At 52.1% G+C, this 16,174-nt stretch overlaps 11 protein-coding genes across 11 annotated transcripts; 8 read left to right on the top strand and 3 right to left on the bottom strand.

Moving 5' to 3' along the window:
- Positions 1 to 88: 88 nt before the first annotated feature.
- Positions 89 to 892, top strand: RRP1 (Rrp1p; the record flags this gene model as incomplete). Its single annotated transcript, NM_211886.1, has 1 exon — positions 89 to 892. One exon carries the CDS (start codon positions 89 to 91, stop codon positions 890 to 892), a length of 804 nt encoding a protein of 267 aa, NP_986824.1.
- A 163-nt stretch (positions 893 to 1,055) lies between these two features.
- Positions 1,056 to 1,268, top strand: SSS1 (translocon subunit SSS1; the record flags this gene model as incomplete). Its single annotated transcript, NM_211885.1, has 1 exon — positions 1,056 to 1,268. One exon carries the CDS (start codon positions 1,056 to 1,058, stop codon positions 1,266 to 1,268), a length of 213 nt encoding a protein of 70 aa, NP_986823.1.
- Positions 1,269 to 1,519: 251 nt separating this feature from the next.
- Positions 1,520 to 1,903, top strand: BUR6 (negative cofactor 2 transcription regulator complex subunit BUR6; the record flags this gene model as incomplete). Its single annotated transcript, NM_211884.1, has 1 exon — positions 1,520 to 1,903. One exon carries the CDS (start codon positions 1,520 to 1,522, stop codon positions 1,901 to 1,903), a length of 384 nt encoding a protein of 127 aa, NP_986822.1.
- Positions 1,904 to 1,995: 92 nt separating this feature from the next.
- AGOS_AGR155C (AGR155Cp) lies at positions 1,996 to 3,687 on the top strand (the record flags this gene model as incomplete). The annotated part of the gene is made up of 1 exon (NM_211883.2): positions 1,996 to 3,687. The coding sequence occupies one exon, from the start codon at positions 1,996 to 1,998 to the stop codon at positions 3,685 to 3,687; it is 1,692 nt and encodes a 563-aa protein (NP_986821.2).
- A 462-nt stretch (positions 3,688 to 4,149) lies between these two features.
- On the top strand, positions 4,150 to 6,036 carry AFR1 (Afr1p; the record flags this gene model as incomplete). The annotated part of the gene is made up of 1 exon (NM_211882.2): positions 4,150 to 6,036. One exon carries the CDS (start codon positions 4,150 to 4,152, stop codon positions 6,034 to 6,036), a length of 1,887 nt encoding a protein of 628 aa, NP_986820.2.
- A 468-nt stretch (positions 6,037 to 6,504) lies between these two features.
- On the top strand, positions 6,505 to 7,110 carry TVP23 (Tvp23p; the record flags this gene model as incomplete). The annotated part of the gene is made up of 1 exon (NM_211881.1): positions 6,505 to 7,110. One exon carries the CDS (start codon positions 6,505 to 6,507, stop codon positions 7,108 to 7,110), a length of 606 nt encoding a protein of 201 aa, NP_986819.1.
- Positions 7,111 to 7,189: 79 nt separating this feature from the next.
- On the bottom strand, positions 7,190 to 8,398 carry RRP8 (25S rRNA (adenine645-N1)-methyltransferase; the record flags this gene model as incomplete). The annotated part of the gene is made up of 1 exon (NM_211880.1): positions 7,190 to 8,398. The coding sequence occupies one exon, from the start codon at positions 8,396 to 8,398 to the stop codon at positions 7,190 to 7,192; it is 1,209 nt and encodes a 402-aa protein (NP_986818.1).
- A 145-nt stretch (positions 8,399 to 8,543) lies between these two features.
- On the bottom strand, positions 8,544 to 9,857 carry STN1 (Stn1p; the record flags this gene model as incomplete). The annotated part of the gene is made up of 1 exon (NM_211879.1): positions 8,544 to 9,857. The coding sequence occupies one exon, from the start codon at positions 9,855 to 9,857 to the stop codon at positions 8,544 to 8,546; it is 1,314 nt and encodes a 437-aa protein (NP_986817.1).
- A 567-nt stretch (positions 9,858 to 10,424) lies between these two features.
- PDC2 (Pdc2p) lies at positions 10,425 to 12,917 on the top strand (the record flags this gene model as incomplete). Its single annotated transcript, NM_211878.2, has 1 exon — positions 10,425 to 12,917. The coding sequence occupies one exon, from the start codon at positions 10,425 to 10,427 to the stop codon at positions 12,915 to 12,917; it is 2,493 nt and encodes an 830-aa protein (NP_986816.2).
- A 201-nt stretch (positions 12,918 to 13,118) lies between these two features.
- On the bottom strand, positions 13,119 to 15,776 carry VPS41 (Vps41p; the record flags this gene model as incomplete). The annotated part of the gene is made up of 1 exon (NM_211877.1): positions 13,119 to 15,776. One exon carries the CDS (start codon positions 15,774 to 15,776, stop codon positions 13,119 to 13,121), a length of 2,658 nt encoding a protein of 885 aa, NP_986815.1.
- A 143-nt stretch (positions 15,777 to 15,919) lies between these two features.
- TFB5 (TFIIH complex subunit TFB5) lies at positions 15,920 to 16,138 on the top strand (the record flags this gene model as incomplete). The annotated part of the gene is made up of 1 exon (NM_211876.1): positions 15,920 to 16,138. One exon carries the CDS (start codon positions 15,920 to 15,922, stop codon positions 16,136 to 16,138), a length of 219 nt encoding a protein of 72 aa, NP_986814.1.
- Positions 16,139 to 16,174: the final 36 nt, after the last annotated feature.

Genomic DNA, 16,174 nt, shown 5'->3' with positions numbered 1-16,174 from the left:
TCGCAGCTCCGGGCTTTTCTTTTGCGCAGGAGCTGAAAAATTTTAGCGGCGCCGCAGCTCATCTCACGCACGCGACAGGCAGCGAACGATGACTGGAGTGCAGACCTCGCCCTTTGTGCGCCAGCTGGCGTCCAACAGCCGCTCGGTTCGGGAACAGGCGCTGGAGTCTTTGCGCTCGTACCTTGCGTCGCAGCAGCTCAGAAAAGCGCCGCAGCTGCAGTTTGACCAGCTGTGGAAGGGCCTCTACTTCGCGATGTGGTTCAGCGACCGCCCGCGGCCGCAGCAGCGGCTGGCGGCTCAGCTTGGCGAGCTGAGCCTGCTGTTCCTGGACGGCGACACGGCGCTCGGCGACCGCGCGTTTGTGCGCTTCAGCAAGGCGTTTTGGAAGGTGATGTGCCTGGAGTGGTACAACATCGACCACCACCGGCTCGACAAGTACCTGCTGCTGGTGCGCCGCGTGCTGTACAACCAGCTTCGCTTTCTGCGCGAGCGCGGTTGGGATGCGGCGCTCGTCGAGCGCTACGTGGCCAAGGTGCTGCAGGGGCTCCCCCTAAGCGGTAGCCCCAAGGTGTACAACGGCATTCCCTTCCACATCATCGACATCTTCGTGGACGAGTGGGAGCGCCTGGTCCTGCGTGATGGCCGCGACGCCGAGGACGCGGATATGCCTGAGCTGCCCGAACAGCGCGACCTCATAGCTGCGACCCCGCTGCCGCGCTTCGTCGCGGTGTTCCAGGGCCTCGCAGCCAACATCGCCAACATTAAGATCCTGCGTGAGAAGATAAAGCAGGACCTGCTCGCAGACCAGCGTCTCTACGACTGGGGCGTGCTGGCCCGGGACAGTCCCGAGAGCGACGACGACGACGACGTGGAGGAGTGGCATGGCTTTTAGATAGCCTTACTTAGCGTATGTAGCGGCGGCTGCCACAAACCGAATTACCCGGCTCCGCCGCCACCGGTGAAAAATCTACAACTGACTAGGTGAGAACACGTACTTGCAAGGCCTACATCGCACTCACGCCCACTCTTGCTCCACGGCACCGCCCAGATCCGAGATGGCCAAGAACAACAACAACCTCGAGAAGCTTTCCGACGCTCCACTGGAGTTTTTCAAGGACGGCACGGCCTTCCTGTCCAAGTGCAACAAGCCCAACCAGCGCGAGTTCCTGCAGATCATCCGCGCTGTGGGTATCGGCTTCCTGGCCGTGGGCGTGATCGGCTACGCCATAAAGCTCATCCACATCCCAATCAGACACCTCATTGTATAGGCGGGCCGTCGCAGGGGGAGCGCCCGCCGCTGGCGCGCGCGGGCCGCGTCCCGCGTCGCCGCGGTGCGGCCGGATGTACACCTGTGTAATACATACTCAATACAACGCTCTTTGCTCCCGTCGCCGGGCTCTGTGGCTGCGCGTCCCTGTCATGCGCGCGTACAGCACTGTACCTCTCTGCACAACAAAAAAGTCACGTCCGTGGAAAGGAGACTGCGCAAAACACGCCAACAGCACACACCAGACAACACATGGACGACATCCCCACTCACTTCACCGGCTGCGGCGGGAACTCGCCCTTCGACAAAATCAAAACGCACTTCCCCCCGGCTAAAATCAAGAAGATTATGCAAACAGATGAGGACATCGGCAAGGTGTCCCAGGCGACGCCGGTGATCACCGGCCGGTCTCTCGAGTTCTTTATCGCAATGCTCGTCGACAAGTCCAGCCAGATGGCCAAGGAACAGGGCTCCAAGCGGATCAGCGGCGATATCATGAAGAAGACGATCATGGCCGATGAGAAGTTCGACTTCCTCCGCGAAATCGTGTGCCCGGAGGCCGTCAAGCACGAAGACTCGACGCACGACGATGCTGAGGCTGATGTGGAGGGCGCGCAGTACGCAGCCGAACTCTAGGAGCCGCGCACTGCGCGCGTGCTGCCTGATGCCCTACGTAGCTGTCACGTGCCCTCATCGCCTTTTTCGGCGGTTTTGTATCCATCTCCTAAATGCATAGTACTTTGAGCCCGATAACCAGATGGTTGCCGCGCACTGAAGGAGACGCATGGCGCCCGCAGCAGAAGCTCGAGCTTCCAACGACAACCGTGCCGCTCTGCTTTGACAGCCCCGCCACGAGCATATATATAGGGTCACATCCCGCTCACAATCAACACCACACTGACGGCACTGAAATGGGCAAGCTCTCGTACGTAGCGGCAAACGCGATCGTGTGGCCCACCTACGCGGTGATGCTGGCAGTTGCTTCCGTGCTGGCCTACCGGCTGCGCAATGTGCGCACGTTCCTGTCCGCAAACGGGACGCAGAAGGCCGTGCCGCTGGCGCTGAACTTCATCGCGTCGGGCCTCGGCTGCGGCGTGCTGCTCGCGTACCCGCAGATGGCCAACGTAGCCGGGCTGCAGGGCCTGCTGGTTTACGTGCTGACGTCCGCGCTGCCGATGTACGTGTTCGCGTTCTTCGGCCCGCTCATCAAGCAGACGTGCCCGGACGGCTTCGTGCTGACCGAGTGGGTGCTGCGGCGCTTCGGGCGCGTGGCCGCGCTCTACCTCAGCGCGTGCACGATCCTCACGCTCTACCTGTTCATGGTGTCGGAGATTGTCTCGCTGCGGCTCGCCGTCCAGGCGCTCTCGAACATCAAGCCCATCCCCGTCGTCGTCGTGCAGTGCGTCGTCACGACCATCTACACAGCCATCGGCGGCTTCCACATCTCGTTCGTCACCGACTCGCTGCAGGCCACGGTCGTGCTGCTGCTGGTCGTCGTCGGCGCCGTCGCGGTCGGCACGTCCGTCAAGATCGACCCCGCGCGCATCGGGCCCTCCGGCCTGCTGCGCCCCTCGCGCCTCGGCTGGCAGCTCGTCTACATCCTCACCGTCGCCATCTTCACCAACGACTTCTTCATGTCCGGCTTCTGGCTGCGCACCTTCGCCGCGCGCTCCAACCGCGACCTGCTGCTCGGCTGCTCGCTGGCCGCCGTGCTGCTCGCCGTCGTGCTGCTGCTCGTCGGCGTCACCGGCCTGCTCGCCGTGTGGGCCGGCTACGCGCCGGTCGCAGACCTCGACAGCGCCAGTTTCTTCCTGCTGCTCGCCGCGCTGCCCGCCTGGGCCAACGGCGTCGTGCTCGCCCTCGTCGTCGTGCTATCCACCTGCACGCTCGACTCCTTCCAGAGCGCACTCGTCTCCACCATTTCCAACGACCTCTTCCGCAACCGCCTGCCCCCGCTCTACGCGCGCGCCGCCGTCGCCGTCGTCATGGTCCCCGTCGTCGTCGTCGGCCTGCTGGCCACCGACATCCTGGCCATCTACCTCATCGTCGACCTGCTGTCCGCCGCCGTCGTCCCCGTCATGCTGCTGGGCTTCTGGCCGCGCGCCGCGCGCCTGTCTGCCTGGGAGCTGATCGGCGGCGGCCTCGGCGGCCTGCTCTGCGTCTTCGTCTTCGGCGCCATCTACTACCGCTCTGCCCGCGAGGGCGGCCGCCTGCTGATCATTGCGAACGGCCTCTACGTCGACGACTGGGGCACCTTCGGTGCCATGGTCGTCGCCCCGCTGGGCAGCCTGCTCTTCGCGGCGATCATCTTCGCGCTGCGCACCGCCGTTGGCCGCGCGCGCCCGGGACTACTCAAGGTACGCGCCAGGGCCGACTCCGACAAGCTCTTTGCAGCCTCGCCCCGCACTTCCCTTACATAAGCCACTAGTATTCTCGTGTAACGTCCCTTTCTGGCCCGCTCGGCCAGCCAGATACGCGCCGATGGCTCGACGCGCACGTGGCGGCCTCGAACGTCGGGAAAACCTTCCGACGGCTGAGAAAACCACGTCGGGGCCCGCGGCGACGGCGAGAATTCGGCGCTTCTATCTTGGTCCATTTTCGGTGTGAAACACGCCGCAAACGCAGGCCAGGCAGCCAGGCGGGCACTGGAGGTTCATCTCCCTAAACGGCTAACGGCAGCTAGGTGAGAGAGGGCAATATCAGAGGATTTTGCCTGCGCCAGAGGGCGGCCGTAGCAAGAACTTGGACCACGGTCGTGCGTATCGTGGGCGATGTAGGCAAGAGTAGTCGTGCGGCCGTTCATATAGAAGCAGCGCCGAGCAGGTTGCGTAGATTTAAAGCGAGGACTACATAGCGAGCTGGAGGCACTCTCTAAGAACAGGATGTCGCAGTTGAAGGACGGGGCGGCCGGCCCGCACGGGCAGGGACCGGTGTACCACATCCCGCGGTCGCAGTCCACGGGCGACCTGTTCCTGATTCCCGAGCTGGACCAGGAGCGGGAGCGGCGGCGGCGGCAGGGCGCGCACAGCATGTCGAGCGTCTCGCTGCAGGAGCGCGCGCGGGCGCCGACGGCGTACCAGCGGTTGCGCACGCAGATGAAGCAGAGCTTCCAGTTTCCGAACGGCGAGAGCTTCACGCCGCGCGCGCAGCTGCGGCCAGGCGGCGAGCGCGCGCACAGCCTCTGCGGCGCGCGGCCGGAGGCGGCGGCGTGGCCGCGGCGGTCCGCGAGCCTGCAGAAGCCGGCAGGGCGCGGGTATGCCGCCAAGGCGGCGAGCGCCGAGTCGCTGGTGCGGCGGCCGCCGGGGGACGCGTCGCAGGAGCACGCGTCCCCTGGGCGGGCCGCGGCCCCGGCGGCGTTGCCTGCCGCATGCCACGTCACTAAATCGCAGAGCTGCACGTCAATCAAGACACTGAGCAACCCGACCACGTCCTCGAGCAGCATCTCGCAGAGCAGCGGGTCGCTGATCCGTGAAAATGCTTCGGGAAGTATTACCAGCGCCAGCGAGATCAGCCAGAAAACGGACGGACAGAGGATGGACATCCCGGGTTTGGACGCGGACCGCAAGCCGTTTGACACAGAGCAGGACTACCAGGCCTGTCTGACGCCGGTGGTGTCGCACCACTCGGGGTCGGAACAGACGCCACCGACGCCGACCGCGGCGGCCGAGCAGGCCAGCGCGGACGCGAGCCCGAAGCGCGCCAACTCGCGGCTCGGGCTGTTCTTCAAGAAGCTGCTGCCCAGCATCAAGCGCAAGCCGAAACAACAATCGGGTCTCCCTTCGACCCCGACGCATTCCTACGCCAGCACGGCAGATAGCATGCATCGCTCTCCTCTGTCTGTGGGACCCGAGCCATTTAGCCAGAGCTATCTGGACCTCACAGAGGAGAACAATGACAACTCCTCACTGTCATCCTACGAGCGAGAACCAGCCAGTCTGTTTGACATCGATCTCGTGTTTGATACCCTGTTGTTAAAAAGCGATCGCCATGACGAGCCCAAAAAAGATTGCAAGGGCTTGGCAAAGGAGGAGTCCACAAAGACAAAACAATGCGTGGTGATAAAGCATGATACTCCTCCTGCGGCCAATAGGACGTCGCTGACGCATGAATTAGACTATGAGCTCATCCATGAGTTTTCAAAACTAGGCGAATACATACGGACGGGAACGGAAGGCCAGGAACTGGGGGCCACACTACTCTCCCTATCATCGTTCAGTAACCTCACCCCGCCGCCAAGGTCGAATCGCAGGCCGGTTTTCAGGCAGCCGGATGTTTCGCAGTCCTTCTACCACTCTAACATGACACTATCGCCGGACTTCGCAAAGGGGATCCGCGCAAATGACAAACTTTCGGCATTTCAATATAAAGATCGAATACTATCCAACCTGCAGCAACATTGGAAGGTCGTGCACGTGAACGAGACGATGCCGCGCCAGTCGTCTCCTTCGAAGTCCATCATAAGCTCCCAGCCCTCGCTGGAGTTCGCCAACTCCTCGTCGTCGAGAAGCTCGTCGCCGCTAGATTCGGCAAAATCCGTCAAATCCACTAAGCGCATCGAGTTTGCCGACGTCATCTACGTTAATGATACATACTCTCATTGGGACTACAGGCGCAGCGACAAACGGTTTTTGCGCGAGCGTAAACAGCTCATGACTTCTGCACATGGCCTTCCATTTGTCCAAGCTGTCAAGTGGGAACTAAACGAATACAAGAGACATGAGATGATGGTCCATCCAGAGAGCATGCAGAATACTCAGTTCTTCGTTTGAAGAGTTGATTTTGCTTAAACATAAAATACACGACCGCCCTAATATTTTTAAAAGTTGTTTTATGTACGCACATAGATATGAAGTGGAAAACATATAAACAGGGCCCTGCCTTTGCTTGTACTGTAACACCAGACGCCGATCGATGGATCGGGCTCCCAACAAACCGGTGATGGCAGTGCAAATTCTCTCTCCGGATTTGACTTTAACACTCGAAACTCGTTGGACAGCCATATATAATAACAAACATTCTTATGACATGTCAGTGTTATCCCGGAGGCTATTAGATGTTAGGTACCACAAGGCACATATGCAGCAGAACTAAGACCTCATACTCTGAAATAGAGCCTTTCCGTTGGACCCCTTGTCATTAGGCCGTCCTCGAGGATAGTTTCTAGATCTTTGAACAAAAACTACTTAGCGCCCCTCACATGATCATGCCTTAAACGAAAACACCGAGAATCTAATAGCATGGATTCCGTCCGGAACTTTTATGATACCATCATCAAGTCATCGCATCCTCTAGTGCTCAGCTTACATTTAGCGGGTAAGGCCATTCCCGTGGCCTTCTACCTGCTTGGTGGGTGGTTCGTAAGTTACACGTCGCACTTCCTGATCATCACCATACTGTTGCTGGCAGTAGACTTCTACTTGACTAAAAACATCAGCGGTAGGAAGTTGGTGCACCTTAGATGGTGGCACAATGCTACAGGGACCAATGAGGACGGCAGTCCGTTTGTATTCGAGTCTTATAAGCAATATCCGGACTACTCTGGGCCTGCCGTGAACCCGATTGATTCGAAGTTGTTCTGGATATCAACGTACGCAGCACCTGCGCTTTGGGCATTGTTCGGCGTCTTATGTGTGCTGAGACTACAATTTATCAGCCTCTTCCTGGTGCTGTTCGCAGCAGGGTTAACAGGTTACAATGCGTACGGATTCCGCTCCTGCGACAGATGGGAGCCCAACAAGAAAAGCTCGGAGACAAGCAGCATATGGCCACAAATGCCTACATTCACGAATGTGGAGAACATCCAGCGGCTGTTCACCTTCCAAACCTTTTTTAGGAACGGTTGAAGCTGTCGGTCGCCCTATATATAGTTTGATAAGATTACACGAATAAGGTATGATCGCATGCTGAGAAGAGACTAGGCAATCACCTCCGTTTATATATACATGGCTTTAGTAGCCAGTTTCCTTCTGGATTTTCCGACCGCTTAGACTCTAGAGCTTCCTTCTCTGTTTCCACTTCGATGAACTTCTGCTTACGCTCGAGCTTGGCTTTGCGTTCTTCTAGGATCTCCTTTGGAGGCTTGAAGAACTCAAACTTCGTGAACATTTTATTGCTGTTGTCTGTGTGTTTATGGAAAAAGCCACAGAGCTTGAGCGCGTTCACGAACTCGTCACCGTTGCCGTCGGAGAACCTAGATTTGATCTCTGCAATCCAAAGTTCGCCACGAGGAGCCAGTATCCTATAAGCTTCCTTAATGAAATCTAGGAAATTCGTCCCCATCAATGCTAGACAAAATATCACAATAGTACAGGAGTTTTCTGGAAGCGGCACGTGTCTAATATCCGCGACAGTGATTCTTTCGTTGGCCTTCTTCAGGTCGAAACTATGCACTTCGCAGTCCTTCTTGAACTTGGAGCGTTTATTCTCCCGCTGGAAAAAAGTGTTCACGTCTAGCGCCAATTGTGCCTCGCCGCAGCCCATGTCTGCTATCACGATCTTCTTATTCTTAAGACCGGGAAGGCCCCCGGGCGCGTTAACAGGCTTCTTTGCTCTGGCACGGATCTGCTGCACGAGAAGATCAACCGGATTCTCGGGCCAGGCCTGCACTTGCGAACGGAAACCCTCGTGATACTCGTCAAAAAGCTGAGGTTGTTCTTGGATCAGCTTGTATGCATCCTCTGAAGAAATAGTGTATAATCTTTCATTGATCCAGCGAAACCTGGAGCCAGACAATTTAGCCATCATCTTCTTTTGCAGCGCCGTGAGGGGTTTTTTGCTCACCGGCGCCTCCACCATCTTAGTCTGATCGGCGGCGCTATTATTCGCCTCTTCTTCGTGCTTTCTCTTAGCAGGTTTTGGCTTCTCAATCTTAGGTGCGTCACGCTGCTCGGGGGAGCGGTCCTGTGTATCTGTTGGCGCCTCCTCTAGCTTAAGTTGTGGCTTCTCGGGCACTCTTTTCTCTTTGTTCTTAGACTTATTCTTCTTTGCCTTTTGCTTATCATTCTTGTTAGCCTTGTCATATGCAATTTCCTTGGAATCTATGCTCCACCCGTCGACCTTGAACAAAGCCATAGCGGTTAATTTGTGATCTGCGGTAGCTGTACGTACTGGTAGTCGTAGCTCATCGCGCATCGATAATGTTTTATGCAGAGCCTAAAATTTTCAAAACACCTTAACACCACACTACACGCGATTAAGGAACACTGTCGCTGGCTCATCGGCAGCCCTGTGCAATAATAAAAGTGGCTACAAAGAGAGATCCTTCTCTCCAGTAGTCCTAGCAAATTCTGGAGTTTATATAGTTGAATCTTACCAGGAGATAACCCCGTTCTTCCGACTTTGCGTCCAGGAACCAGCTGTCGACTAATTCTGTACGCTGTGAGATATGTTGGCGCAGAAGCACTTTAGTCAAGTTTACAATGAATGGGGCCGACATCTGTGGCAAGCCACAAGTACTGCGTACTTGATGATAGAGTAACTTACCAGCACGCACGTGTAGTTTCAGCCACGTATCAATACGCGCAACAATATGCTCTTTCACAGGCAATAAATGCAGCTGTATCTGATCGCTCCCTTCTAGAGATAGCACCCCCATGGTACAGAACTGCGCGAGGACAGAGTCATACAACAGCGCCTTTGTCTTCTCTAGCCCCGCAGAAAAGGCGTCATGTTCCCCGCGGCGCGTGAGCGCGACCGCATGCAATATTTGAGACAGAACCAGCACCTCAGCTAGAGGCCTCCTGTACGGGACCTGCTGCTGCCCTGCACAGTCGAAGAAATAGGCCAGAAGAGCGTCCTTGTACTGGTTCATCGTGTAGCGTACGGTGACAGTTGTCGCAGCTCTCGCCACCGGTGCACAGGGCACATATGCTGACCCCTCAATTGAAGCAGCCGGTTGCAGGCTCTTGCAAGATGCCGCGTCATCGCCACAGTTGCTTTCTGATGTGGGCGCCTGCCTGGGGGCACCATCTGCCTCTACGGCAGCCTTCCGCCGTGCACTATAGAGGCCGTTTAGAAGGTCAGGACCCAGTTCCCAAACGTAGCCCAGCTGCCGCCTAAATAGCATAGTGACCTCCCAAAACTGGATCTCGCTCTCTAACCCTACCACATATTCCAGGTGCTCCACCACCAGGTATAACTCCGAGGGCCGGTCGATCCTGCCGGTGGGGTTCATGTAACCACTAACAGCCACTGTCCGGCCAACTAGCGCAGTAGCCTCGCCAGCGAGCTCTTCATCGCACTGACACCACATGAGCCCGGTACAGTCGTCAATGTGCAGAAACATCCAGTCTACTCCTGCCTGCCGATGCCAGCCATAACCGACGACGCACCCCTGGACTTTGATCCGGCGTACCGGGTGGTTAAGGTACCACACAATCAGTTGTTGGGTCGGAATGTACCTTTGGTACAGGTGCCCAACGCGCCGAGACAGGGCTAGGCGCTGGCGGATGTCCTTGATGAAGCAGTTGGTGATATTATCGAAGTACTCCGAAAGAACGAGAAGAGTTGGGTGGAAGAAAGGTACCACGATGCGCCGTCCTGCCTCATCAAGCGTCTCATAGTGGACTATGTGGTCGGCGCATGTGCCCATGTTGGCGTCGTGCGAGAGTAGTTCGCTAGTCGATGCTATTCACTTTTCATAGGCCTCCCGGCCATGACAGCTCGAGAGTCCCTACGCAGAACGCCAGCCGAAGGGCAGCGAAGGGGCTTGCCAGACTGATAGGACCAGCGAGTCGCGCTACCGCACGTTTATAGCTACGTAGATACATCATTTGTTCGGGCTGAAGAAATCAGCCCTCGGGAGCCAGCGTTCATAGTAATAAACATGAGAAGAGCAACCGCACAGTTCAAGAAGCTCTACTTTTTTCAACTCCGAGAAGTGTACTGGCTTCTCAATGGCCCCAGATGTGTCATCGCATGATGAGCTATATGGAACACTTCTTTCAACATGTTCAGGTCCGTGTTAAGCTGATGAAAAAATTCCGATGACTTCAGGAATAGACTACCATCAAGACTTTAAACGGCTTCCAACCTCGCAGTATCTGCTCAAGGTTGTCTTTCGACATCTACTGAGTTGCATGCCGCCAGTTATTGATCGAATACGTTAGCATAAAGGATTGAGAATACCTGGTGCTGGTTTTAACCGGGGTTGACGTCAATGGGGCTTTCGATAGAGCAAAAGTACAACATCTGTCTGATGGCAGAGCGGCATCCAAGGTGGACGCAGCTCGAATTAGCACGATGGGCGTATGAGGTTTACCAACTACCGAAGTGTCCCTCTCAGGGAACAATCTCGAGGCTCTTGGCGAAAAAGGCCGTTTTCCTCAACAGCAAGGAGCACGAGAAGGATGCCAACCGGCTGCGGAAGCCGAATAACCTGCTCGTGCGACGGATCCTTCAGGAGTGGACGTCGCAGTCGATATGGAACCGGATTCCCGTGACATCTCCGATTCTGCAGGATACGGCACAATCCATATGGCATCGAATTCCGCCCGAAATGCGCGAGGGGAACGGCTCCTTCAGTTACAAATGGATAACCCACTTGCTCTCGAAGATGGACATCAGTGTGGACCAGGAACTGCCGAAGCCACCGAAGATCTGGACGTTTGAAGAAAGATCGGAGCTCAAAAGATGGCTGGCGCAACTGCCACCAAAGAACCTTTTCACGCTGGATGAGACGTTTCTAGCGTACAACCTGCCGCTCTGCTTCGAACAGTATGAATCAGCAGATATAAGGAGACGTATAGATATTGTTACTGTCATGCTCTGTGCCAACATGGATGGCAGCGAGAAGCTGCATCCGATGGTTGTAGGACGGTACGAGAACTACCAGAGATTCCGGAGCCATTTCCCCTGCGAAGGGAACACATCGCATGCGGGACGTCGGGCGCCTGGTTTCCCGAACTACAACGGTGTTTTTGAGGCGCTAAATACGGGGGCTGAAGCCTTGCCGAATGGCGATCTGAAGCTCGGTGAGCAACTAGCGCAAAAGTATGGGATCACCTACCACAGCAATAGAAAATCATGGCTGACCAGTAACATATTCCATGACTGGCTCAGTACTTGGGATAAGCGACTCGTGGTCGACAATAGGAAGATATGGATCATCCTCGATGATTCGTGCTCTCACCGGCTCCTCAATCTACACCTAAAGAACATAGAATTAGTGTACACTTCGGTGTCCTCCAGCTTTCTTCCGTTTAATTGGGGTGTTATAGATGAATTCAAGGCTGGCTACAGGATACAGCAATATAAGGCGCTGATTGATCTCCAGGAAGATATTGCAAGTAAGAACAACGGAATCAAGCCTCTTTTGTCCTATGAACAGTCTGCATTAACAATATCAAATGCCTTTAAATTTATTAAACTTGCCTGGGAGGCTATTCCGCCTGATACAATTAAGGCCAATTGGAAAGCCTCTGGAATTTTACCCCCGGAAATGATCAACTTTACTGGGACTGTTAGCATGGCATTTAAGAAGAATGAAGTATTAGAAGCTAAGCTGAACCACCTATGCCAGAAGTTTTACTGTATTAAGAAGTGGGACTATGATATGCTTTTGGACCTCAACATCGAGAACAAAAACACAAATTTCTTAAGTTCCGAGGAGATTATTGAGAGTGCTATTGTGGATGCTTGGGAGCCTGAAGAGGTCAGCTTAGAGATGGTTCGTGAGGATGAGTTTGGTTCAATTAGTGTTTCTAACAACTCAGTATCTCTGCCAGATGGTAATGATACTTTTAGCATCTCTAACTTCAGTCAAGATACCGGATTCCCAATTAATAATGAACTGAATTCAGATAGGAATCCATTGGATACGACTATTAGCTATTCAAACGAGGGTGGGGTGGCAGAGCATCGCTCTTTCATTTCTGATAATACACATCGAGATGGGCTTACACGAAGAGCGACAGTAAGCGAGCTAATTGACAGGAATGATGACTTTTTCGTAAATGCCATGCAACAAGATATTGTAACGGACCAAATATTACAAGATATGTTTGATTTGTCAACTACAAATGTACAAGTGCCTTCTTCAACGGAAAACTCAGAAATATCTGTCCCTACTGTTGTGCCATTTTCTCATCCATCTCGAGGGTCTTCTCAGGACAAAATTAGATCTCCAGCATTTGACCATGTACCATCCGGGAGCAGTACAGAGCCTGCTGTTGGTGGACCTGGTCTGCAAAGTAATGCGGAAGATAAGGTAGACATCACACTTGGGGAATCTTCTATGCCATTTACTCCTGAAAACATAGATACCGATGAACTGGACAATTATATTAGCAGTGTCACCAGCAATCCGCCGAACTCGTTGAATAACGAGCGTTTGATAATGCTAACGACTCTCCAAACGAATATTGAGATAGCAAAAGCCATGGCAAGTATTCTGAAACACGCCGAAGTTCGGGAAGTAGGACTTTCTGAGAACGCGTTAAATGAGATGAGGTTAAGTTACAATAATTGCCTCATAAAGATCAGGAATGCAAGACACTTATTGAACAGTGATACAAAAAGAAAGAGGCGCAGGGTGGAACAGCATTCTCTTGGAGATACCGTGATACAAGTCTCAAAACCGGTACCACCAACTACTACAGGATCTTTGCAGTCTGATGACACCGTCTTCTCCAATAGTATAAACTTTAGTTAGGTTACTATAAGTACCCGGAGACACGAGACATGCTATCCATTGTGCTGAATTTTAATAGCTGTCCGAATCCTCCGTAAAATGTGTATATATGTTAGTTTATAAAGGCTGTAATTCGAGATATCCATGATATCAGGCGCGCCGAAGGAGTTACAAAAAACGCGGATCCTATGAGTACGATATATGGGCAAATAATGACAGGTGTCAAATTATAGTACCATCAAACAACTTTCCCCTACTTCTAGTTTCCAAAAATTCCAGTGCCACTTCTTTGGTTTCATCATCGATGATTTTAAAGACACCCTTATTAACACTAAGGCTCAGCCAGTTATCTCTTGTGATATTACCAAGAATCAATCTCAGATCATCATCAAGCTCAGTATCGGGTGGGATTTTCTTCATTACCTCCAAAGTTTTTTCGCCATACTCATCTCGATGCTCTAGTAAGCTTTTTATGAAGTTGGGCTTATCCAAACTATAACTTACCAAAAAATGCCACAAGTCGGAGTCATTACTATCAATGACAAAAGAGATCGCTAATGCGGGATCGTTGAGTTTATCAATAATTAACGACAAGGCTTTTCTTGTTTCTCCAATTTTGCCCCATAAATATATCAACTCCTGATGATAGCCATCTTTTTGGCTACATATTTTGATGGCTCTATCGATATCATAATTGGAATGCTTTTTTAGAAATGACAATAGCTCACTCTGTTTAAAACGTGCATAAAGCTCGACCAGCTGCGTTTCATAGGGCACAGCCATGAGCGGCTCAACGGCTGAAAGCCCTTTGAAATATAGAAATAGTATAATCTGTAGCTCTTGAGAAAAGGTATCAATTATTTGACTCATAGGAATAGAGTTTCGGTTCTGCACAAGGAGTTCGACAGGCTTGGAAAATGTAGTTTGCGCCACTCCCAATGATAGATTATTAATCTCTTCAACTGGGCCGGCGTATGGAAGTAATATTATTTCAACTAATCGATCAAGAAACGTGACAAGCATATCCTCTTTAATCAAAAGATCAAGTGCCTCAGGATCTTTCATATCAATCAAGTGCCCAACTGCTGGCAGATATTTCTTATGCACCAGGTACAAATGACAGAGAGCTTGGCAGAATTCCCTTCTTAGTTCGCCCTCAACATCCCGTAGTTTATCTTCTAATTTGTCTTCTAATATGTCTGGGGAGTAGTAACCAAAAGGCCATTTCTTAGAGTATTCTGAAAGTTGAGAGCTGGAATTCTCATCAATATAAAAGAATAATACAGTTTCATAAATAGCTGTATCCAACTGTGGTTCCGTAGGAATGTGAGGTGCTATTAAGTTCACTTTATCGGCGTCGAAAAACCTTCTAATTATGTCTTGCCAACTATTTCTCGCAAACGGACGCGCGGCAGCATCTTCAGCAGACTTCCAGGGGAAAGCTCCAAATATAGTATTCGTCATCTTGGCAGCCTCATCCCATTTTTTCTCTTCCAATATCTGATTAATATATGCCAATCCAGTTTTTAGTCTATCCACGTCATTCATCACAAAACGACCAACTTCCCATGCTTTAAAATAAAACCGATTCTCCATATACCATGTATATCTGTCTTCCAATGTGAGTTCTTTGACAAGTATTGCGTCATTGGCACTAATGAGGTAATATTCTGGCGTATTGGCGCCAATATATTTCCCTAAATGATAATCATTTAGTGACAAGTTTTGGAAGTTCTTGGATATGATTTCATCGTTGTGTATTTCTTCACCTGTAAGCATATCAACGACCTTTAATTCTGGAGGACCACTCTTGGAGTTAAACGCATTGATCCCCAGAACTAAAAGCTGGTCATCTTTAAATGATGCAACTCCGGCAATCAGACAGTCCATTTTAAAATACGTCTCCAGCTCTACCTTCTTATCAGGCAGAGCTCTGAGACTAGAAGCCGCTGTGGTTAGTATAGAACCTAGTTTCTTTTGCCTATCAATTTGGTTGGCCAGCGATACCTTGAATGTCCAAACAGATACCCCCCAACAAACAATGATCGTGTTAACTTCTGGAAAGTGGACCCGAGGACGATATAAGTCTGGTCGAATGGAATCGTCCGTTGGAAACGGGACACAAAGTAGCTTGGACTTACTCGATATACTGTAGAATGTGATACCGCTATCATTCATCCAAAAAACAATATCGTCCACCGTATATATCCCTACAATGGGCCCGTGGTCGCGATCTACCTTGGTGTCTACCCGGGTCCCAATCCAGTTGCGCTGAGAAACGATCACTTCGCCCGCCATGCCGCCAGAAATGAATACCTTGGAAGTGCGATAGTTCTGATCCAGAACAACAGAATGGACTGGCCGCTTAAAGTCAAATGCCATGATATCAGAAGCGTTCTCAATGGAGCCGACTACAACCGTCCCGTCGATTGAAGCCGTAGCAAAATATTCTCCGTCCGTGTGAATCGCCATTATAGAGGACCGATGGCACTTGAAAGTCCGAATAGTGGTCAGGTCCGGCTCCGTCAAATGGATTATGCCAGAGTGCGTCGCAAATGCAAACAGCTTATCATGGAATAAGCAAGCAGAGATAGAATCCCTCTGGAAGAAGTTCTTAGGGAGTTTCGTGATCCGAGTATACTTCAACATGGGAGGCTCGGTGTCTTCCTCTTCCTCCTCTTCCTCGTCCTCCTCCCCGTTGTCACCCGTATTATGACCGCTCATGCTCGAGCGCTCATCCTTCGTAGTCGCAGAATCGGTCTCAACTACTTTCAGCTTCTCAGAATCCTTTGAAGTATCGTTATCGTCTGATTCATCCCTATCAAACCGTTCCAAAACTTCGCTCGGTGGTATACTCTCATCTGAACCTGCCTCTGGCATGATATAGACTGCTTCTCACAGAGTCTTGCAGGTGACGACTATAAGTTGGATCCACATAGAGTGAGTGCCCTTTAAAATTGATATCCATATGAAAAATAGCAAGCTAACACACTGAACAACTTCATCCTAGACCAGAGAGTAGAATGCCAAGAGCAAGGAAAGGGGCTCTGGTGCAATGTGATCCATCTATCAGGGCACTGATATTACAGATAGATTCCGGAACACATGACATTATATGGGAAGAACTTGACGAAACGCATCTACTGGTGGATCCAGCAAAAGTGTCCTACATTAAAGAAAAGCTAAACTGGTTCCTTTCGAAGAATATATACAATCCATCCGAGGAAGAGGAAAATCCTTAGGGGGACTAAATACGATTAGGCATGTGTATATTTAGG

This window comes from Eremothecium gossypii, chromosome VII, assembly GCF_000091025.4.
Source record: "Eremothecium gossypii ATCC 10895 chromosome VII, complete sequence".
Taxonomy (NCBI): domain Eukaryota; kingdom Fungi; phylum Ascomycota; class Saccharomycetes; order Saccharomycetales; family Saccharomycetaceae; genus Eremothecium; species Eremothecium gossypii.
The sequence above is the reverse complement of the archived record's forward strand: the minus strand, read 5'-3'. Positions and strand labels throughout refer to the sequence as shown.